The sequence below is a fragment of the Mustela putorius genome, unplaced genomic scaffold, assembly GCF_011764305.1.
Source record: "Mustela putorius furo isolate JIRA1106 unplaced genomic scaffold, ASM1176430v1.1 tig00003846_pilon_pilon_pilon, whole genome shotgun sequence".
Classification (NCBI taxonomy): Eukaryota; Metazoa; Chordata; class Mammalia; order Carnivora; family Mustelidae; genus Mustela; species Mustela putorius.
Genome location: NW_025421999.1, coordinates 3,419,807 through 3,442,270, shown reverse-complemented (window position 1 = coordinate 3,442,270; position 22,464 = coordinate 3,419,807). Strand labels below are relative to the sequence as shown.

The 22,464-nt window shown below is 38.7% G+C and overlaps 1 protein-coding gene across 1 annotated transcript in view; it reads left to right on the top strand.

The window, feature by feature from the left end:
- Positions 1-22,464, top strand: part of NECAB1 (N-terminal EF-hand calcium binding protein 1) — a 203,396-nt gene that overhangs the window by 145,281 nt on the left and 35,651 nt on the right. The window contains exons 6-9 of the mRNA XM_045063139.1: positions 1,959-2,095; positions 11,547-11,668; positions 14,378-14,454; positions 19,846-19,899. Coding sequence (XP_044919074.1) covers positions 1,959-2,095; positions 11,547-11,668; positions 14,378-14,454; positions 19,846-19,899 — 390 coding nt within the window. The remainder of the gene's footprint in view (positions 1-1,958; positions 2,096-11,546; positions 11,669-14,377; positions 14,455-19,845; positions 19,900-22,464) is intronic.

Genomic DNA, 22,464 nt, shown 5'->3' with positions numbered 1-22,464 from the left:
TTATCATTCTCTGTAGTCACAGGGTATACCGAGATGCAAAAGTAATTAGCATCATCTCTGACTACACTAATATGTTGTCTTGACATTTTAACACATTTTATATTTTTATTTTTTTTAATAAATTTTATTTTAAAAATATGCTTTCACAAATGCGAATGGCTGGGAAAAAAGTCAAGCACACCATTTTTTCTGTCACACATTTTCTTTTCAAAAGAAAGCTTTCCTCGGGTGTCTGGGTGGTTCAGTGGGTTAAAGCCTCTGCCTTTGGCTCAAGTCATGATCCCGAGGTCCTGGGATCCAGCCTCGCATCTGGCTCTCTGCTCGGCAGGGAGTCTTTTTCCCCCCTCTCTCTGCCTGCTTCTCTGCCTACTCATGATTTCTCTCTGTCAAATAAATAAATACAATCTTTAAAAAAAAAAAAAAAAGAAAAGAAAGCTTTCCTCAATTTAAAAACACACTGAGGAATAATTTTTTGAAGTTTTTATTGCTATTAAGTAGCAAGCTATTTGATGAAATTAAATATTTGGTTATGTTTACCTTGAATTAACTCACAGAAATCCTTAGGTTATTTTAAGCATCTAACGTTTCAGCTTGTAGTTAGTTTCTTAGGTGGAGTTTCAAGGCATTAAAATTTTAAGTTTAAATCAGATCATTAGATATAATAGATAAGAGAACTCCCTGTGTTCATCTACGAGAATGGACTTAAACTGATGATCGAAACATTTCATGATTTCAAGGTAGAAACAAAAGGAGGATTTCTATGGCATTAGGTGATTGGGGCACCAGAAGAAAAATCCCAAAGTGATTTCTGTCAATAGGCCACGATCCATTATGTCCTAATTTAGGCTTGGTAGAAACACAGTAAATTTTTGAGTTGGACTGTATGCCAGAGTTATCGTCTGATTTGTAAATGAGAAAACTAGGACCCAGAAAGATTAAATAATTACATCTTCATTTTCTGGGTTTACAACCATGACCTGAGATTCCCCAGCATATCATAACCTCCAGCATTATCTTGTCACTGTTATTCCGTTGGTTTTATATTTTCATCCATGAAAAAAAATCATTTAGGGACAGAGCTAGATCAATGTGTTTCTTAGCTGAACTCGTATTTATCATCCCCACCCAATACTCTGGAAAATCAGGTTTGGCTGGCTGGTCTCATGACCTGAATGAGTGCTCTGACACTTCTTCCATGCTAGCCTGCTTTTCTTTTTTTAATTGGTTCTCTCTGAGACTGTAGAAGACAAGAACAGCGTAGCACCATGCACAACCCACCTGTCTCCTGAGATTAAACTCAGCAAGTATAGCTATGGTGTTTGCGATGATTACTGGTAGACTTGGGGCTGTTTGAAGCCCTGGTGCTTTTGTGGCTGAGTCTGATGCAAATGAGGCTCAGGTAAGTTCCTGAGGGAGGGACAGAAGCAGATTTAGTAAACTGTTTAAATATTCCATGCTTAACGTTTTCTGAATTGGGGATAACTACATATAATTTTCTTTGGCTTCAGTATAATACAAAGCAGGCATAATAAATATATCAAGAAGGAACTAAGCCAATTGCTGAAACGTGACTACATTTAGTTGATAACAGAAGAAATAAACAATGGCATCATTACTTAAATGAAGCACAGAACAGACTCTGAGTTAATCACTTACCAACCTTCTTCACCAGATAATATTCTTTTCCTTTTCTACAAATGTCTGTTCCATAATTCCAGTAGGTTTTTTCCTTTTTCCTAACATTGAGGCAGGTACACTGGGAGATGAGCTAGATACTCCTGTTACCTCTGCTGCTCTGATATTCAACTTCTGGTGGGCGGGTAGAGCACTGCCCCCACCTCCACAGTCAACATGTCTTCTGTCCCTGGTTTCTCCTCGAAGATTATTCTGAAATTGAGGGGTACATGGGGAAAAGCATTCCTGGATATTCTTCCTTACACCTTTGCTCTCATCCTTAGGACTACCAAGAGGCCTCTAATTTGGAACAATTTGTAACTCGATTTTTATTGAAGGAGACCTTGAATCAGCTGCAGTCTCTCCAGAATTCTCTGGAATGTGCCATGGAAACTACTGAGGAACAAACCCGTCAGGAAAGGCAAGTTAAATATTTTCATATATCTCTTTAGCAATGATGAAAGAAGAGTTGATGGGCATCACGATTAAGCTAGTGAAAACTAAAAATGAGAATTAATAAGTTTAAAGAGAATAACAGGAACCTCCTTTGGGTGCTCGCCTTGTATTTGCCTCTAAAAACAGCCATTCTATTTTAACTGTCCATCATTTATTCAAATTTAAATTGCAAATTTAGTAGGTGGAGAAGACTTTATGAGACTGACGCACTACCTACTGCGCTAACGAGGCACCTTGGAGAAGACTTTAAAACACAGATACATTTTACATAGTCCTGACTCTTCAGCAGGCTAAAGTCTACTAAGACATGAAGAGTAAAACCATGACGTAAGATGCGAAGTGATACATATCATACAGAAGGGGAAATAAGGTGCCCAGGATTTAGGAAGAGTAAAAGATTGCAGATAGAGAGAAGAAAAACAAATTCATGGCATCTCCTGGCAATATTTGGGCTCATCTTGCAAATGAGTATTATGTGAAAATGTGGAAATGGTAGAGACTTAGAGGCAAAGTGACCCGGGATGTACCTAGAGACTTGGACATAGAATCAGCCTATTTATTTAAGGAAATAAAAAGTGAATGGTAGGGAAAGATGTCAAAATTCAAGACCACCAATTAATATCACCGAGAGGGTAAGTAATGCTATTATAAGGGCTATATAAATAAGGGTGTTAATGCTAAAGAGGAACCTGAATTAGAACTGTGTAAAGCAGACATCAAAATTATTCTAACCAACAGTTGCTACTTACTTTCTTGAGTTGCCATTGTTTACACCTTGCAAGCTAGAGAAAGGCTTGGCAAAACTCTGGCTTATGCAACATTTTTTGCATGTGTTACTTCAAACCTACACATATGACCATCTAACTTTTGCATTTTAAATTAGAGAGAACCACACAGGAACTTTTTTGAACAGACTGATAATAAACTGCTCAGTAGGGCCAATTTTTCCAAGCAAACTAACGGATACGTAATTATTAGGACATCTCAGAAAAACAGTGGGATTTTCAAACATGTGTTTACAACGTCAAAATGAGTGATCACCAGCAAATTCTAACAAAAAAAACCTCTAATCTCAAATCTAATGAGCTCGTGCAGCTGATGAACATGGGTCTGCACTGTGCAATGGATCTGGGCCGCATTTTTACATTATAAACTTATTTTCAGTGCCTTGAGTGATTCTGTATCAAATGGCAGGCATAACAGATAGCTTTAGAAAAGCAACAACCCTTTGCCTCAAGTTTGAGCAGAAGATAACTCAACATCTTGAGACACAATGAAATTGATTTTGTGTTTTGCATAGGAAAATGCAGTTGATTTCTCTGTTTTGTTTAGATTTTCTTGATGTGACGTGGATTCTCCCTTTTCAGAATCAATTATTTGTCACCTGAGAGGAGGCCTGTAAAAGCACTGTGCTTCCTTTCCTCACCTGCACTTCGGGTTTTTTCTGTATTCCTCTCCTGCAAGCTTGAGTTCTGCATTCACCGCCATATAGTGAACATACGACGGATAGCTGCTGTCCGTGTCAGGCCACAGGCTAGCCTTGGCCTCCTGTGAAAACTGCCGACAGCTGCACAGCAGCTGTGTTTGATGAGAAGGCGTGTGATAATGCAGAACTTGATGAAAGTGGAAGACACTGGAGGACTAATGAGTATTTTATTTCTAGGCTTCCAGCTCAAACAGAGCTTGGAAGAATGAGAACTATTACGAGTCTGATATAACTTATGGTCTTTGACTAAGGTACCTAGGGATGCCCAGATCTTACCCCAAATCCATGATACTCTTCTCAGGGAGGTTTTCATTAAAAAATAAATAAAAAACTAGGTTCTGCTAGGGGTTGGTGCCCATAGATCCAACTTGAAGTGTCTTGTGACCCTGCCTGAAGAATGGGAATTGGGCTCATGCTTAAAAGTACTGTGTCTCCTCTCCCTACTCCATCTAGCAATCAGGTGGCCACAAGAAACCAAAGTTAGGAGAGCCCCAGGGGTCCTCACCAATGGAGAAAAAACAGGACAGGAAAGATGGCTATGCTTTTCCCATGGTATTAGACAAGAGACCAGTAAATAAGCCTCAGAGGAGATAAGACTCGAATGGGATCTTTAGGGTAGATTTAAAGGTAGAGGATAGGGGTGCCTAGGTGGCTCAGTGGGTTGAATCCTCTGCTTTTGGCTCAGGTCATGATCCCAACGTTCTGGGGTCGAGCCCCATGTCGGGCTTTCTGCTCCGCAAGGAGCCTGCTTCCTCCCCTCTCTCTGCCTGCCTCTCTGCCTACTTGTGATCTCTCTCGGTCAAATAAATAAAATCTTTTAAAAAAATAATAAATAAAGGTAGAGGATATTCTCCCTGGATGGATGGGGTTTCCTTGCTCACACCATAGTACCCATCTTCTTCCTTCTGGCTGACTCTTCCTCATTTGTGTGGTCACTGCTTGGACAACACTCCTCTCAGAGTAGGACTTTATACTTCCCACTCCAACACTGTGAGCTTCCTCAGTACTGTCTACTTAGACTTACCTATAAACTCAGTCCTTGAGATCATGATCTGAGCCGAAGGCAGAGGCTTTAACCCACTGAACCACCCAGGTACCCCGAGACTTTGAGTTTCTAAATGAAAGGGGCTTTTCCTTCTTTCCCTGTACCTGGTACAACTTCATGTTAAATATATGAAACTGAATGAAAGGAAATCCCAGGAAAAGGGAGCTATATAGAACAGCGATGGATGAGGGCCTAGGATGGTGAGAACAACCCTTCTGGCAGCTGAGGTCAGCAAGTCTAAAAGCTCAACAGATGCATTTTGATTTCATATGATCAGAGATTGTCTTGATGATTGTGAATAAAGGAGAAATAGAATGAAAACAAGTTTTAAGGGAAATTAGTCTCAGAACAGTATATAGTAAAGATTTGAGATGAGTTAGAACAAGGTCAGAGAGAAGAGGTCAAATCGATGTACCCCAAAACTCACCCATTTTTTTGTAAAGGAAGAGTCCACAATGCTCTGCATAGTCAACAATTGCAACCTGCAGATAGCCTTAAAAATTCCAGGGTTATAATAATTTGCTTCCCCTTAAGCATCAGTATTACTTTGAGGCTTAATATTTATGAACCCTCAGGATACAAAACTTCATTGGATTTTAGCAAATTTTGAGAAGTCATCTATTCTAGCTATCACCCCAGGGAGGAATTGCAGATTATCATTCATCCTGCAGTAATGATTTAGGCATGCAGTTTCGGGCAGACTGTCTGTGTCTATTCATGTGAAAATGGCAATTTCAGAGAGAAGGGATGCATACAGCTGGAATGCCACAGTGGTGATATTTTTCAGATGGTGTTCTACAACAGTCTTTGTATCTGTCCTGGCATACTGGCTAAATGAGAGCCACTTTAATTTCATGTCTTCTGAAAGTACCTAATAGCCAATGACAAGAATAATCATCACGTTATACTGGAGCTTCCCTCGAGAGGCCCCTGTCCTCTTACATAAGCCTCTTTCCTTCACAAACCAAAATTCTGGGAACACAGTTTAATTATATGTGAATTTCTTTTTATAATGGAATCTGAAATTTTACTCTATTTTCCATAGTTCTTCTTTATCCAGAGAAATGACTAATTCCTTCTAGGTTTAGAAGTTATTTTTCTCCTTTTGATGGTTGTCTATTATACAAGGAAGAGAAGGCTTTAATTTTGCTTGCAGGTGGTTATAAAACTTGAGTCTACATTCCTTTAGCTTGAACGTAAAGGAGAACTGCTCTAGTCACCTGTCCTTCTGACCACTAGAGCTGCAAGCAAGTTGATCTTTTTTAAATGTCAAAGGAGAATTCATAGGGTGGTCTAGTTAAAGATTGGAGAGTAAACATATGATTTCTTTTCCTTCCTCCCTAAAACTTTCAAAGAAGACATTAACAGAGCCTGGACAACAAGGAGTCATAAAGGTGCAAAGATAAGGATAGATGAACCAAAGGGGTAGAAACTTGGAATATGGAAAGAAAATGAAGGTAGTAGTGACTGATGTTGGAGCTCTGAGAAGGACAAAACACAGACAGTGTATGAAGCCAAGATGCAATGTAATTGGTGTCACAAATCTCAGGCTCATGAATTGGTTTCCCCACGCACAGTGGGGGTGAAGGTGGGGCTAACATATTGCTGAAAGCTCCATCCAACACTGGGGAAGTGTCTTTCCTCAGTCTCTGAGGAAGCCTAGAATGCTTTCTGGAGAAGGGGAACAGATACACAGCTTGCGGTGTAGCAGTCAGGACACAATACTAAAACACAGGCATTAAGTGAAAGTCTCCATACTGAACAGTGAGATTTGAAAGTCACTCAGCATGCTGTACTCCCAGAGTCCTGACAACTGGACTTATACACTCTAGTTGGGAGATTCTTCTCTCACTTTTCTGTGGGATCTCATCAGCCCAAGAGAAAGACTAAGTACCAAGAGCTGGTGTGCCCTAATGAATAGGCCAAGTCAGGCCACCCTACAGTGGGGCCTGCAAGTTGGCAATCTCTGCAGCTCCCCCACCACACACACACACACACACACACACTCTCTCTCTCTCCAATCATCCCTGTTTCCTTCCTCTGAAATAGGAAAGGACAACCAAGAGAACATGTCAAATACAAGAAAAGAAACTTAGGAGAAACAATTAATCCAGAGAGCAGAAGAAAGCTTCCAAAAAAGAAAAAAAAAAAATCAGTACCCAGAGAAAGCAGAGAAAATATTGCATTTATGAATTAAGGACAGGATGCTGTTTTAAAAATAATAATATTCAAAGCACATAAAGAGCTCTTGGAAATTATGTTTGCAGAAATAACCTGTGAGCAAGATTTGGTGATAAAAGTATGATGATGTTTCCACAGAGATGAAAAATAGGAAAGAAAATAAATAAATAAAACTATAGGATAGTCCAAAAGGCCCAATATTTGAAAGTAGTAATTCCAGAAAGAGGAAAAAAAGAAATTTTTTAAGAAATAATTCTCAGAACAAGGACCTGAGTTTCCGTTGATAGAACAGACCAAGAGCCTATTACAGTAAATCATAAAATCTGACACCAAGGCATGGCATTTTGAAATTTCAGAATACTAAAGACAAAAAGAAGTGTCTAAAATCTTCTAGACAGAAAAACGATTTCAAATACAAAGAACAAAGAAAACACTAGATTTTTTCAATAATGACACTGGAAACTAGCATGCAATCAAACAGCCTTTTCAAAATTTGAAGAGAACATGATTTGCAACCTAACTCTCTCTACTCTGACTTCTGGAGAAGATGGCACAGTAGGAGGATCCTAGGCTCACACTGTTCTATGGATATACCTAAATAATACCCACATCAATGTAAATAACCCAGAAAATGACCAGAAGGTCAGCAGAACAGACTCTCAACATCTACATGTAGGAAGAGACCACATTGAAAATGGTAGGAAGGGTGGAGATGTAGGCACAAGCCAAACAGACCCACAAGACTGTCTCTGGGAGGGATGGACACTGCAAACATGGAGAAGGGAAAAGGGCACCCTATAGGAGCCCCCAGACACAAGGGATTCACATAGGGAAGATGAACCCCTATAACATTTGGATTTGAAAACCAGAGGGGCTTAATTTTGTAATTTTTTAACAGTCATTCGGGCTTAATTAAGACCTAGAACTTTCTTTTTTTTTTTTTTTTTTTTTTAAGATCTTATATATTTGAGAGAGAGTGAGAAAGCATAAGAGGAGGGGGGAGGATCAGAGGGAGAAGCAGACTCCCCGCTGAGTCCACCTCAAGAAGCCAGAAAAATCTCAAATAAACTAACCTTACAACTAAAGGAGCCAGAAAAGGAAGAATAAATAAAACCCTAAACCAGTAGAAAGAAAGAAAATAAAGATAAGAGCAGAAATACATGAAATAGAAACTAAAAACAAAAACAAACCAAAAAGATCAATAACGCCAGGAGTTGGTTCTTTGAAAAGATTAACAAAATTAATAAACTTTTAGGCAGACTTATAAATATAAGTCTTATAAATATAAGACTCAAAATCAGAAACGAAAGAGGAGAAATACCAACCAACATCATGGATTATTAGAGAATATTATGAAAAATTATATGACAACAAATTGTGCAATCTAGAATAAATGGATAAATTCCTAGAAACATATAACCTCCCAAAACTGAATCAGAAAGAAATGGAAAATTTGACGGACCAATTACCAGCAATGAAATTGAATCAATAATTAAAAACTCCCCAAAAACAAAAGTCCAAGACCAGATGGCTTCACATGTAAATTTTACCAAACATTTAAAGAATCATTAATATCTATTCCCAAACTATTCCAAAAAATAGTAGAGAAAGGAAAGCTTCCAAATTCATTCTGTGATGCCAGCATTACCCTGATATCAAAGCCAGATAATGACACTACAATGAAAGAGAATAAAAGAGAACTATAAGCCAATATCTCTGAAGAACACAGATGCAAAATTCCTCAACAACACATTAACAAATTGAATCCACCAATATATTTTAAAAAATTATTCACCATAATCAAGTGAGATTATAAGCCTCTGCACAGCAAAGGGAATAATCAAAAAAAACAAAATGACAGCCTACTGATTGGGAGGAGATATTTGCAAATAATATATTTGACAAAGGGTTAATATCCAAAATATATAAAGAATATACAGAATGCATAAAACTCAACACCAAAGGAATAAATAATCCAATTAAAAATGGGCAGAAGATAAGAACAGATGTTTCTCCAAAGAAGACATATAGGTGGCCAACAGACACATGAAAAGATGGTCAACTCACTAACCATCAGTGAAATGAAAATCAGAATTAAACTGAGATATCACCTCACTCCTGTCATGACTAAAGTCAAAAACACAAGAAACAAGCATTGGCAAGAATGTGGAGGAAAAGAAACCCTCGTGCACTGTTGGTGGAAATGCAAACTGGTGCAGTCACTGTGGAAACCAGTATGGAGGTTCCTCAAAAAATTAAAAATGGAATTACCATAAGATGCAGTAATTCCACTCCTGGGTATTTAACCAAGGAATATGAAAACACTAATTTGAGAAGATATATGCACCCCTGTGATTATTGCAGTATTACTTATAATAGCCAAAATATGAAACCCAAGTATCCATGGATAGATGAGTGGATAAAGAAGTGTACACACACACACACATATACATACAGTGGAATATTATTCATCCATAAAGAAGAATGAAATCTTGCCATTTGCAGCAACATGGATCTGGAGAGCATAATGCTAAGTGAAATGTCAGTAAGAGAAAGACAGATGCCATAGGAGTTCACTCATGTGGAATTTAAAAAATAAAAAAGACAAATTACAGACTTTTTTTTTTTTTGAGATTTTATTTATTTGAGAGAGAGACAGAGAGAGCACAAGTGGGGAGGTGAGAGAGAAGCAGGCTCCCTGTTGAGCAGGGAGCCCCATATGGGGCTTGATTCCAGAACCCTGAGATCATGACCTGAGCTGAAGGCTGTCTCTTAATTGACTGACCATCCAGGTGCCCCCAAATCACAGACTCTTAACTATAGAGAACAAAACTGATGGTTACCAAAGGGGATAGGTGAGATAGGTGAAGGAGATTAAGAGTACACTTATGATGATGAGTACTGAGTACTGCATAGAATTATTGAATCACTATATTATATACCTGAAAATAATATACCACTGTACATTAATTATGCAGGAATTTTAAAAAGTAAAGCTCTTTACCCCATAAAACCACCAATAAAGCAGAATAAAATAAAAGTATCTCTTTTTTTTTAAAGGTTTTATTTATTTGTCAGAGAAAAAGAGAGAGAGAGAGCACAAACAGGGGGAGAGGCAGGCAGAGGGAGAAGCAGGCTCCCCCCCCCGAGCAAGGAGCCCGGAGCGACACTCGATCCCAGGACCCTGAGATCAGGACCTGAGCCAAAGGAAGATGCTTAACTGACTGAGCCACTAAGGTGTCCCAAAAGTATCTTTTTAATATGCAGTATCTCAAAATTTTGAACACTGTATCAAAATCTAATGATGTACTATAGCTAGATAATTGAACATAATAATAATAAAAAAAAAAAGAGAACCAGCATAGTAAAAAAATAAAAAGCTATTAAGTTTGTTCATTTATCTAAAAAGAAAAAATTGCCTCTCATCGTGCTTAAAAGGGAGTTTGGGGAGAATCAGTATTAGAGAGAGGCTAAAGAAATTTTCCCTTAATGATAGTAAAGGAAGATTTTGGGTGATTGAATTAGTATTAGAATTGGGTGTATGTAACAGGAAAAAATTGGCTTAAACACAAAAGGGTTTATTATATCTTATGAAAGAGCTTGGTGGGGACTCCTGGGTGGCTCAGTGGGTTAAGCCTCTGCCTTCGGCTCAGGTCATGATCTCAGGGTCCTGGGATCGAGGTCTGCATCGGGCTCTCTGCTCAGCAGGGAGCCTGCTTCCCTCCCTCTCTCTCTGCCTACCTCTCTGCCTACTTGTGATCTCTCTCTTCCTCTCTGTCAAATAAATAAATAAATACATCTTTTAAAAAAAGAAAGAAGGAAAGAAAGAGCTTGGTGGTGGCAGCCTAAGCACCTGACAGCTCTACAGATTTATCATAGACCTCCTTCCTTTTTCACATATTAAGTACATCCTCATGTTTGCCTAGTGGTGCAAGATGGTTGCTGGAATTCCAGCTATCATGTGTGTATTCCAACCAGGATAGAAGAATAGGGAAAGACCAAAGACTTGCTTCCCAAATTGAATCCATTCTTTCGAATAGTTTTTCTATAAGTTCCTTATAATATTTCCTTGTATATACTCTTGACCTGAGCTTTTCATAGTGGGAAGTTAATAGATACATTTTAAAACTGAAGAATAAAATGATAGCAATTGAAGCATATTATATATAGACATGAGGATAAACACTCAAATTAACACTTGTTGAAAGCATTCCCTGAACACTTGTTGAAAGGGGAATGGTGCATGATATGGAGGTGGGGGAGTAGGAGCTCCTGTTTGTTAAAATAAGCTTTGTAGAATTATTTGACTTTTAAAATTATATGGATACATAGCCTTGATTTAAAAAACTTAAAACTGACTGAACGCCATAGGTGTTCTCAAACTAAATACATCAGCACACACAAAAACATTTTTTCCACTGATGGTTTGGTCAAGATAGGTAAGATGTTTTTCTTAAGTCACAAATTAATATACAATTTTTACTCAAATTTTGAAAGAATATAGACAGCTCACAGTTTCTCCTTTAGATTCACATTTATACATTTATAAAACCAAATCTTCTGGGCCTTTAGAGCATGTTGGTAAGCAGCAATTCTCCTAACTTTTCATTTCACTATACCAGAAAATCTTTGGACCGATGGTTGAAGATCTGTTTCTCCAGGCAAGAAACACGCCGTGGTTAAATGTTGTCTCTCTTGTTCAAGGCAAGGGCCGACCAAGCCGGAAGTCCTGTTGATTCAGTGGCCTGGAAAGCGATCAAGTCGCAGAGTCCAGAGACACAACAGCTTCTCCCCTAAAAGCCCTCAGTTTAGTGCCTGCGGCCCAGGTAATGAAGCTTTGTCATTTTTCTCCTTCCAAACTGACTCAGTTTGTATTTTCACGTTGACGTATTTTTTAAACCAGTTGTTTCATATGTTTTAAACAAGTAAAACAGCAGTAGTAATGGAATGGTTTTCCTATACCAGCTAAGTTTGAAACCATGTGGCAAAGAACCTACGGTGTTAAGAACAGGGTGATGATCCTCCCCGTTGTTTCTGGCAGCATCCCACAGCAGCATCCAGCAGTGCACAGAGGAACGATGGGGAGGGCAGAAAGCAGCTTGGTCGCCTTCTGCATGAGGACTGGAGACCTGTAGAAGTCCCGATCAGATTCAAGAAAGGAGGCGCCCTTTAGTTTGCTCCAGATTCCCTAAAGCCCACCTAAACATATAGAAAGTCCATCTCAGGAAAAGGATCTTTATTTCCTTTCATGATGGGATTAAAGTTATAGCTGGCATTTTTGAAGCATGAAATATATTATGACATTTATTGGCCTAAAACCTTAATATTATAGGTTATTTAACTGTGTTATTTTAATAATTTCTTCAATAATCCATTTGAAGTACACAAATTCACGTTGCAAAGCATCAGTAATTTCTGTAAAGCATGTGTGTGCGTGCATATGTGTATATGTATATGAGTGTGCATATATATAAACATCACTTGAACATATTGTTTTGACACAAATTAATCTTTAAATATCTGATATTTCAGTAAACTAAAGTACTAACTATAGCCTATATTTACACAGACTGTACTTGAAAGGTTTCAAAGTGCCTTCTTGAACACTGTCTTTTTTCATTCTATTACCTTATAAGATGGATGTTGGTATCTTTATTTCCCTAGATGAGAAGCAATTTGTCCAAGGTCATCTGGTTTATTAGTCCATTTTTACAGTGAGACGACCACAAAAGCTCAGTGATTACCACTGCAAATACTTGTCTTTTTTCGCTCATGGGTCTGTGGTTGATGGTGATTTGGGTGACCTCAGCTGGATGTGTGCTCCCCCGGTGAAAGTAGAGTTCAGCTTCGCTTCTCGTGTCAGAAGCACAGCCAGGCCACGTCACATGGTTCACTTGAAACCACTGTGTGCATTTTACCTGCTAACTCTCCAGTGGCCAGATGAGTCCCACGCCGAACCCAGTAGCAGTGGGGAAGGACATCTACTCCATCTTTCGTGGTAGGAGGTGCTGCGAGATGGAGGGGCAGCGACTGTAGGCAGAGAATTCTATCCCAGGAAGAAAGGGGAAGTTCGTGAGTACTAATACAGCCTACTGTGTGTTGTTAGGAAATGACAATACTAGGCTCCTAGGTCAAAATGTAGATTGTTCTTCACGCTTTAGCCCTTTAGAAAACAGAGCAAAACCCAAAACATCCTTCTAAGGAATTTTGATGTGTCAGCCACCTTAAATTCTTCTAGGAACAAGCCAGGATGGAAATGGTGTTGACTGATTTGTAAGTTAATAAGTAAACATAAATTTTGTTCATACAGTTACAATGTTTTCTGTTATAAAGCACCCTATTCTGATTTTTTTTTCTTATATCCACTTCTGTGTGACTGCGCTCCTGCTTAGGTTCACCTCCTAATTTGCTTTGCAAGGAGTTTCACCCAAGAATGCAGAGAGAGCAAGAAGTGCATTCTTATGTAAAGTACAACCTCTTTATAATTTGGTCTTCTCTTCCAAACATTCAAAGCTAAAACAAGGTTTTACAGTTTGAATTCAATCACATCCTCCCATCGAGAAATATTCAATAATATTTCAGCAAATGCCTATGAAATCATTTTTGAGCCAAGCTGCCATAAGGACCCACAAGGAGGCCAGGATGTCTATGCAGGAGCTCAGACCACAACTCTTCCCTTTGCACCCTTGAATAATCTCCAGGTTGTGAGTTCAAGCCCCACACTGGGTATAGAGCTTACTTGAAAAAGCAAGAATAAAATAAAAAAAGACTTTAAAAAAGTTTTTTAATTAAAAAGGTCATTACAGCAACAATATTAGCAGGAGGACTTGGTGCTAGATACAGACGTGTGTTTGTGTGTATGTTCACACAGATGTACATCTGCACATCTGTCATGTGTATGCATGTATATATGTGTGCATGTGTGTGTATATACACATGTATATGTTTTGATTGAATCCTCACAATAACTATGTGGCCACTGATACTCTTGCCATTTTAAAAATTAGGAAGCTGAGGTCAGAGGAGTCCAGTCATCTGAACAAGATCAGCAGCTTCCAGATCCTGCATTCCTGACTGCTATGCCATGACTACAGCACCCATGCTTATTCTGGTTAGGCTCTAGGAAAGGAGACACCAGCTACCTTGTCGTGGTCAGACATCTCACTTCCTTCCCTGGCTCCTGCCACTGTCACAGAAGTCAGCTTAGAATTATTGATGGATGCTTTCTGTTTTTGCAAAAGAAAAACCAGCCATCTCATGGAGTGGTAAAAATGGCTCAGCAGGATCTGTTCCTTGATGATCAAAGGCCAGTGCAGGCAATGACGTCAAAGGCATAGACTTGCGAAAATGAACCCATGGGGGCACGCAGATCTGTGGAATACAATAACTCAGAAAGCACTCCTGTGAATGCAGTTCTTAAGAAGGTGGTGGCTAGTCAGTGACACTGTGCGCTTCCTTCCAGGTCAAGGAAAAGTTCTGAAATGCTCAAACGTTCCCTCTCTTTAACACATTGTCCTCATGGTTTTCCCCTCAAGGCTTGTTAGAAGAAGATAACCAGTGGATGACCCAGATCAACAGACTCCAGAAATTAATTGATCGACTGGAAAAGAAGGTACATGCTTCCTTTTCTTTCTTCTCCCTCTCACTTTCCAGTATGTTCTGACCCATTTTCCTCACGGCATTAATACATCCATGGCTGCCCCATGGATAGAGTAACAGCCAGGAGTCCTGTGATGCTACAAATGGCCGCCTGGTAGTTATCTGGGCATTTCTGTTAAGGCAAATACATGTTAATTCTCAGTCCCTCACCCCTACCCCTGGTTAGAATTAAGATAGGATGTAGAGGGGCGCCTGGGTGGCTCAGTCGGTTAAGCATCTGCCTTGGGCTCTGGTCATGATCCCAGGGTCCTGGGATGGAGTCCCGCATGGGTTCCCTGCTCTGCTGGGAGCCTACTTCCCCCTCTCCCTCTGCTCCTCCTCCCATGCTGCTGTGCGTGCACGCATAGTTTCTCTTTCTCTCTTTCCAATAAATTAGTAAATCTTAAAAAAAAAAAATTTTTTTTTAAAGGATGTAGAGTTACAAGTTAAATAAATGCACTGTACTGCCTGCTTCTTAGGTTACCAGTGCTGTAGGTAGCAGTACGCCTGAATGACGCAGACGGCTGCTTGTAGGGATGGCCTGGCCCACGTCCTGGGAGTGTTTCACAGTGATTCAGGAAAGTGGTTGTATGAGATACTAGAAGGTGAAATTACATTTGCAACTTCTGTAAATTAGCCTGCTAACTGATGAATTTTGGTGCTGGAACTACCCAGTGAGAAACCAAGTAGGGATGTGACAAGTTTTTCAGATATATATTTCATGTTTCAAGTTATTTCTGCTGACTAATTCACTTAGTACCTACAGTCCTAATATTGTAGTGGTGTTCCCTTTGATGGAAGAGGCAGGTTATATCAGTAAGAATATGTGTTTTCTAGTCACTCCAGGCACCAAAGGAAGAAATGTTTGTTTGAGACAGTTACAGACATTGAAGAACCTACAGCCTGCTTGTAAAATTAAGCATTATTATAAAAGTTAACGGATTTTCTTAAAGTATGTGATAGCACAGAACCAGCTTCATAGTTAATGCTCAGTGAACTCTTGCTGACTGACTGAGACATGCCAAAGGAGTAGAACAGATGCTAATTTCAATCTACAGATGCTTCCTGAGGGAAAGATCACTGCGAACTAGGGTGCTTGGCAAGGACTTAGTGTGGCTGGAGGGGCTTGAGTCAGGCCTTCAAATGATGGCAATTAGGGATTTTGTTTGCAAGCAACAGAAATCACCTCTGTAATCAGTTCTTTTTCTGGAAGGTATGGGAGTGCTCACAGAATCAACAGAAGGTATAGAAACTAGGATTGAGGAAAAGTCAGAAGACACAGTAACTCTAGAGATCTAAGTGAGAAATGCTCAGTGGTCTCTCTGGCTACCTCTACTGGATAAGTGAGTTCCGACCATCTCAAGTCTGTTGACATTATGCTCAAGATTCCACTTCCCGGGGGTAGAATCTGGTTGGTCTTGTTAGGGTCTCAGGCTGATTACTTGGATAAGGAAGGGAAGAACATCTTGATTAATGGTCCTAGAGCACTGTGTTGAAAGGAGAAGGGAGAATTTACTGAAAGGAAAATGTATTGTCATTAAAATTGGAGTAAATACTAGTCTGCTAACAAGCCAATGAACAAATAGATATTTGTTATGGAAAAATAAATTTTTAGTAAAAAGAGAGCACCTAGAGAGGACATTAGGTAAGAGTGACAGCATGAGTAAAACCTAAGTAGGCCAGCCTGGTTAGATTCTTTTTGTTAGGAAAATGGTAACAAATAAGATTGTGTGGATGGATAGGGCCCATATTACAGATGGTGTTAAATAACAGAGTAAGGGATTTGGTCTTGTCTTAGAGACAACAGGCGGCATTTATTATTATTTTTCAACAGGTAAGTGACATAACCAGAAAGATCTTTTAGTTAGAAAATTGGACAGCAAGAATACAAATTGAATTCAAACAAGAAAACTCGAACCACCAAAACTAGCTCAAGCAATGACATTAAGGAGCAAGTTGCAGATCTGAGCCCACTGGGATCAGGTATGGCAAGAGATGGCCCTGTAATATATGACCGAAAAGGGGTGCCTGGGTGGCTCAGTCATTAAGCATCTGCTTTTGGCTCAGGTTATAGTCTCAGGGTCCTGGAATCAAACCCCACATTGGGCTCCCGGCTCAACAAGAAGCCTGCTTCTCCCTCTCCCACTCCCCCTGCTTGTGTTCTGTCTCTCGCTGTGTCACTCTCTGTTGAATAAAGAAATAAATAAAAATCTTAAAAAATATATATATATGTATATGTCATATACATATATATATATTTTTTATGTATATATGTCATATACATATATATATATATGACTGAAATGTGTGTGTGTGTGTGTGTGTGTATGACTGAAAAGAAAATGGCAGTTTTGAAAGACTTGAGTGAAATTAACAGGATCATTGAATGGATTTGATGGGTAAAGGACAGAGGAATCTCAGATAGGATTCTGAGAATTTGAGTCTGAGCGCCTTAGTCAATTGTATCATTAGCAGAAAGGAAGAGACAAGTGAGAGATAATGGGTGAGTTGAGGTGAAGTTGTTGATTAGGTGTGTTAATTTCAAGATCCACTAGGTCACAGGCAAAAATGTTCAGTTAGATGTTACTAAGCAAGAAGCCAGGCCAACAGTTTAAGGTCTCAAGAGCCATCTCCACAAAAATGAAACTTCGTGGCCTGAGTTGAGGAGGATCTCTGAGAAGGAGATTCTGTACAAGGAACCAGGTCCAGAGGAAGAAAACTAGGAGAGGTCTAGTCCCTCTGCTGCTATATCACCATTTGTTACATTAACATCGACCACTTAACTGGGCAAATAACCTAAACTTAGAGCTGCTGCAATTCACTTCCTAATTTCATCAATTGTTATGTGAACTAAGATTAAACATAGGGAAAATGGTGGCTATGAAAATTTGCTTTCCAATCATGGAAGATGGAAATGCATGACCTCTATTTGGAAAACAAACCTTGTTAAAACATAAGGCGTCCATTGTTACATAATTTCAGATTCATTTAAAGAACATAAATTTCTCCTTTTAAAATAGATTTGAAGTTCTTCTTCTCTTTATTTGGTGTCTTAACTTTATAGAGCTATTTTTAAAGGAATAACTTTAACTTAGGTCATGCCTTTTTTTTCCAACTTTAAATCAAAGTATTATCACATCTCTTTCTTTCCTAGACTTTTTCTCCCTCCCTTCCTATGAAAGGGTTTCATTTTGAGGACAGAGTCTGAGAGGTTTGCTGAAAGTATGATGTGATGGTCTTGGGCATTGGATCCCAGCTGTGTGGGGCTCAGCATGGTTTGTCTTAATGAATGGAGAGGCAGTGCAAGTTCTGTGTCCTTCTACAACTTATTCTGTACTGTGAATTAGGCTTTTAGAGGAAAAACTACCCAATTGCCAAACAGTAGCTAAGTGCATGTCATTTCACAGTTGACTCTCTTGTCTCATGCAGTTTTTGGCACCGGGTTTGATCTCCCCATTAGAAGGACATGTTCCTGCAGGGGAGCACCTGTTATCTTTTCTTGCAGTTAGTATGATAAATCCTTTCTGCACCATAAGCCGAGCCCAGTACCATTCATGTGGGGGAGGGGGAATAATTCTTGAAATTTCTACAATTTCCTTCGGCATTCTTTCTCCCCATTTCAGCCCCCGTGAGGATTTATGGGGATATATTGAGACCATATTTTATGTTGTCCTTGAGCCCTGCAGAAAACATTTTCAAACATCCTCATTGTGTTCATACCACCTGTTTTAGGTTGTTCTTATCATCAATCAAAGAATGTGGAAGCGAAAATTGTACCTGAGTTGGTGATAGGGACAGAGTGGTCAAGGAGATCCCTTTTGTTAGAGTTTCTATCTGAGGAGCATTTTTGAAGATTCATCCCATTGCCTTCCATCTCCTTGACTTCAGGGGGAAGCTGTGATTTCAGTGGGGCATTTATTCAGCCATTCATTTATTCAGCTATTGTCTACTGCACATCTGCTTTATGCCCAGTATTATTCTGGCAGTGGAAGTACAGCTGTGATCAAAATAGGTAAGGTCCTTGGTCCAGTAGAGACCAAGGAAAATCAATAAACAAATCAATGAAATAAGGTAATTTCAGAGAGTAAAAGTATCGGGAAGACAATGTAAGGCAGTATGGTGATGAGGGGGTGGATACCTAAAGTGGGTGACCCAGGAAGGTCATGTTAAAAAGTGATATTGGAGTTGAGGTGTAAGAGAGGAGAAGGAGCCAGCTAGGTGAATCTCTAGGAATAGAGAATTCAAGAGGAAAATGGTAAAAGTGGATCCTAGAAAAGTTAAATAACTTGCTATTTATTGGAAAATATGGTAATGATAAATGGTAAAAGTGGATCCTAGAAAAGTTAATGGTAAAAGTGAATCCTAGAAAAGTTAAATAACTTGCTATTTATTGGAAAATATGGTAATGATAAATGGTAAAAGTGGATCCTAGAAAAGTTAATGGTAAAAGTGAATCCTAGAAAAGTTAAATAACTTGCTATTTATTGGAAAATATGGTAATGATAAATGGTAAAAGTGGATCCTAGAAAAGTTAATGGTAAAAGTGAATCCTAGAAAAGTTAAATAACTTGCTTAAGGTTTAATTACAAGAGAACAGCAAAGCTAGAGCTACATAGCTCTGTTTTTAACAAGTTTATGTTATTTTGGACAGTCTGGATTTCTGCAGCTCTCAGTTTATTATCTCCTTGAAGGAATTATTGTGGATAATCCTCATCTACCACAGATGCTAGGATATATATTCTTAGAATGAAGCCCTGGGAGTTTGCATGCTTGGTTTCACTGGAGACATTAACGTCATCCATTAATGACTGCAGAAAGTTCTAGGGTCTTTTTAGCCATCCTTGATTTTTAGGAAATATCAAAAAAAGTTTTGATTTGCTTTTGAATTCATCATGTTTTAGTAATGTCAAATTATCACTAGAGTATAAAAGTATTATAGCAGTTGCACTAATGTCTGTCAAGATCTCCCTCTTGGGCAATCAGTGGCAATCAGTACTAACAGCAAAAGAAGTCAGCCTAGTCTTTCTTTTTCCTGTCCTGTTCTTTCCCTATTCCTATGAATTTGCTCCATTTTGTTCTCTTCTATTGTCATCAGTAAACTTAAGGTAATAACAAACACCTCTGAAATGGTTTTTTTACCGTTGATAAATGGGTAAAAGAGGTTTTACTGGTTTCATTTTTTTTTAATGGTTTCATTTTTCAAAAAGTTTTCATTTGTTTTAAGTCAGAATTACTCCATTTCCTTTTAGATAATGAGGTTCCTTTGGTACAATATTAGCCATAAAAGACTTAACATTCAAGTATATGGTGTTTCCTTTATCTCATTTCTGGTCCCTTTCTTTCCCATTTCTTTCTCCACCTGAAGGATCTCAAACTTGAACCACGGGAAGAAGAAGTTATTGAAGGGAATACTAAATCTGTAAGTACTTTTTTCCTAGGTGAAAATGTCAGAAATTTAATTTAATTTCTTCAAAATTAGTGACTTTCTCAGTGAAAATTTGAAATTGTACAAACACATATTTTATTTTGCATGCCTAAGTAGTAGTTTTGAAATTGTGATTTGTGGAAACCTAATGCTTAGTTTACAGGGTTTTTATGCAAGTACTTAGCATGTGATATGTGCAGAATGACAATTTTATGCATATGTAAATCAGTGAGTTATTGAATAATTGAATGAATGTGACTGGAAGAAAAGGGCAACATTCAAATTATATCTCGAACAACATTTTATCAACCCTCCAAGCCTGAGTGTTCCACCTGAGGTGAAAATTGATGCTATTCAGTATTGTATCTCCAGCTTCTGTCCTAGGGCCAGGCACATTGTAGGTACTCAGAAATTTTTTTTTTTTAAGAAAAGAGAAAAAGGAACATTTAGAGAAAAAGGAACATTTATGCTCCTAGGGAAAAGACATCCATGCAGAATGGTAGCAGATGAAGAGAGAAAAAAGTGATGCTAATAGGCACTCAGACACAAAATAAGAAATTTATGAGTAAGTTACCTAATTGGAAATACATATCATGATTTGTTATTTTGAGACAAATATTTGTAGCACATTCTCTTGGGGGAAAGTGGATCTTTGCATTCACATTTAGTAGAAATTTGGATTTTAAAATCTTGACAACTCACAGAAAATCACTTTTCTTATTACCTTAAAGGCATATTATGTAGATCTTGTAGAAGCCATCACATTTACATGAGACAAAGATAGACAAACCTTTCATCTCTGTCCCGGGCACTTACTCCATAGGCACTGCCTGCCTATGTGCCAGAAGGTGAGGCTCACCTTTCTTTCTGCTCCCGCCCATCAATCCAGACTCAAAGCCCAGAGAGTTTTCAAAGGGGAAGCTGTAGAGGGTTCTGAGGAAAGCTTTATAATGATGTTATAATTAGAATCCTATAGATATGAACACTTTCCCCAAAGGTAACCTACATATTATGTTCAGGGCTTCTGTTCCTCCAAAGATGGGGTGTGGTCTGTTTTAATTCATCAGGCACCCAGAATTCTAAAGCGGTAGATTTTGTTGGGAAGCAGAATCTTTTTTTGAGGAGAGGAAAAGGCTGTTGAGTGCACTTATTAGGAATATTATTCCCAGCGGTCCCTTAGTCACAGGACTGAGACCTTGCAGTCTTACATCTGTCGTCAATTAGATTTGCATGTAGGGAAAACTACACTCCAGTCAAGACAACAGAACATAATATTTCTAATGTTGAGAGAGACCATTGTCTATTCTTATATAATTTCCTAACGTGAGACTCTTCTCTCACACTAGCTAAGTGGGATAAAAATTGTCTAAGGATTATTGATGGAAGGTGACAGACTGTTCCATTCTCTGGTCCCTGACAGAAGAGAGGCCAATGTCAATTTTAAAAGATTTATCAACCCACACAGTATTACTAATTCAATAGCGCATAGAAGTATTTAACAAAGTAGGTTGGGCAAAGTGCAGCAGTCAATATTGTTGAAAAGCAGGAAAGGATATTCCTTAACTATCTTCAGCCACACGTAAAGGTAAAATAATTATGCTCTTTGGGACTACACATTTAGTAATGATTTGAATAAGTTTGTTTTTTTCTCGAAGATACCAATAAGCTACCTGTCATTAAAAGTTGTACTTTCTCATTAGTTGTAGTAATGCCTCACCATCGATTCTTAAAAAACTTTCTCTACTTGGAATGACAAAAACAGATCTCCACTGTTCACAGCCAGCTCCCAGCATCTCCTGCTCCTCTGGGCTCATTTCTCTTGGTGTCCAAAACCAGGTTAAGGCTTTATTGGCTAGAGAGGTGATTTTCCTTTTCCCTTAATGAATACATGAGAACCTTGAAAAATAAATTCCATACCAGAGAGCAAAAAATAAATGGTTATGATAGATTTTATTTTCTAAAGCTACTGTACACTGAGCCTTTGTGACATGCCAAGTATTGTGTGAAACACACTCATCTGTAATTCACTCCATCCTCATCAGAGCCGTAGGAGGTGGTGCAATCAGTAACCCCATTTTGCAGATGGAGAATTAAGGTATGGAAGGATAACGATACCCTAGCCAGACCCCAGATCTACGCTAGACCTGTACCCCACACTGTAATAGCTCCACTCCATTGTTTGGTGCATCTTGGGACCCTAAAGTGGAGTTTTTTTTTGCCATTGAGGATGTGAGCTAACAGATGACTCCGTTTCATGAGATTTTCTACATTAGAGCAGAACAGTCGTATCTGGTAGGCCTATTTAAACACACAGCCAAAGTCCCAAACCCTACTAGCTGCCATATCTAGTTTTCAGGAATGTGAGTTATTACATAATGATGAATCTAGGATATGATTTCTTTCTTTCTTTTTTTTTCCCCCCTCAGTGAGCAGAGTATGAGAAGTAACATCTATTGAGTATCTATCCTGGGCAAGATTTTTACGTATGCTATTCCATTTAATCCTCCTCCAAACTCTGTGATATAAGTACCACTGTTCCAATTTCATTTGGTGACTAAG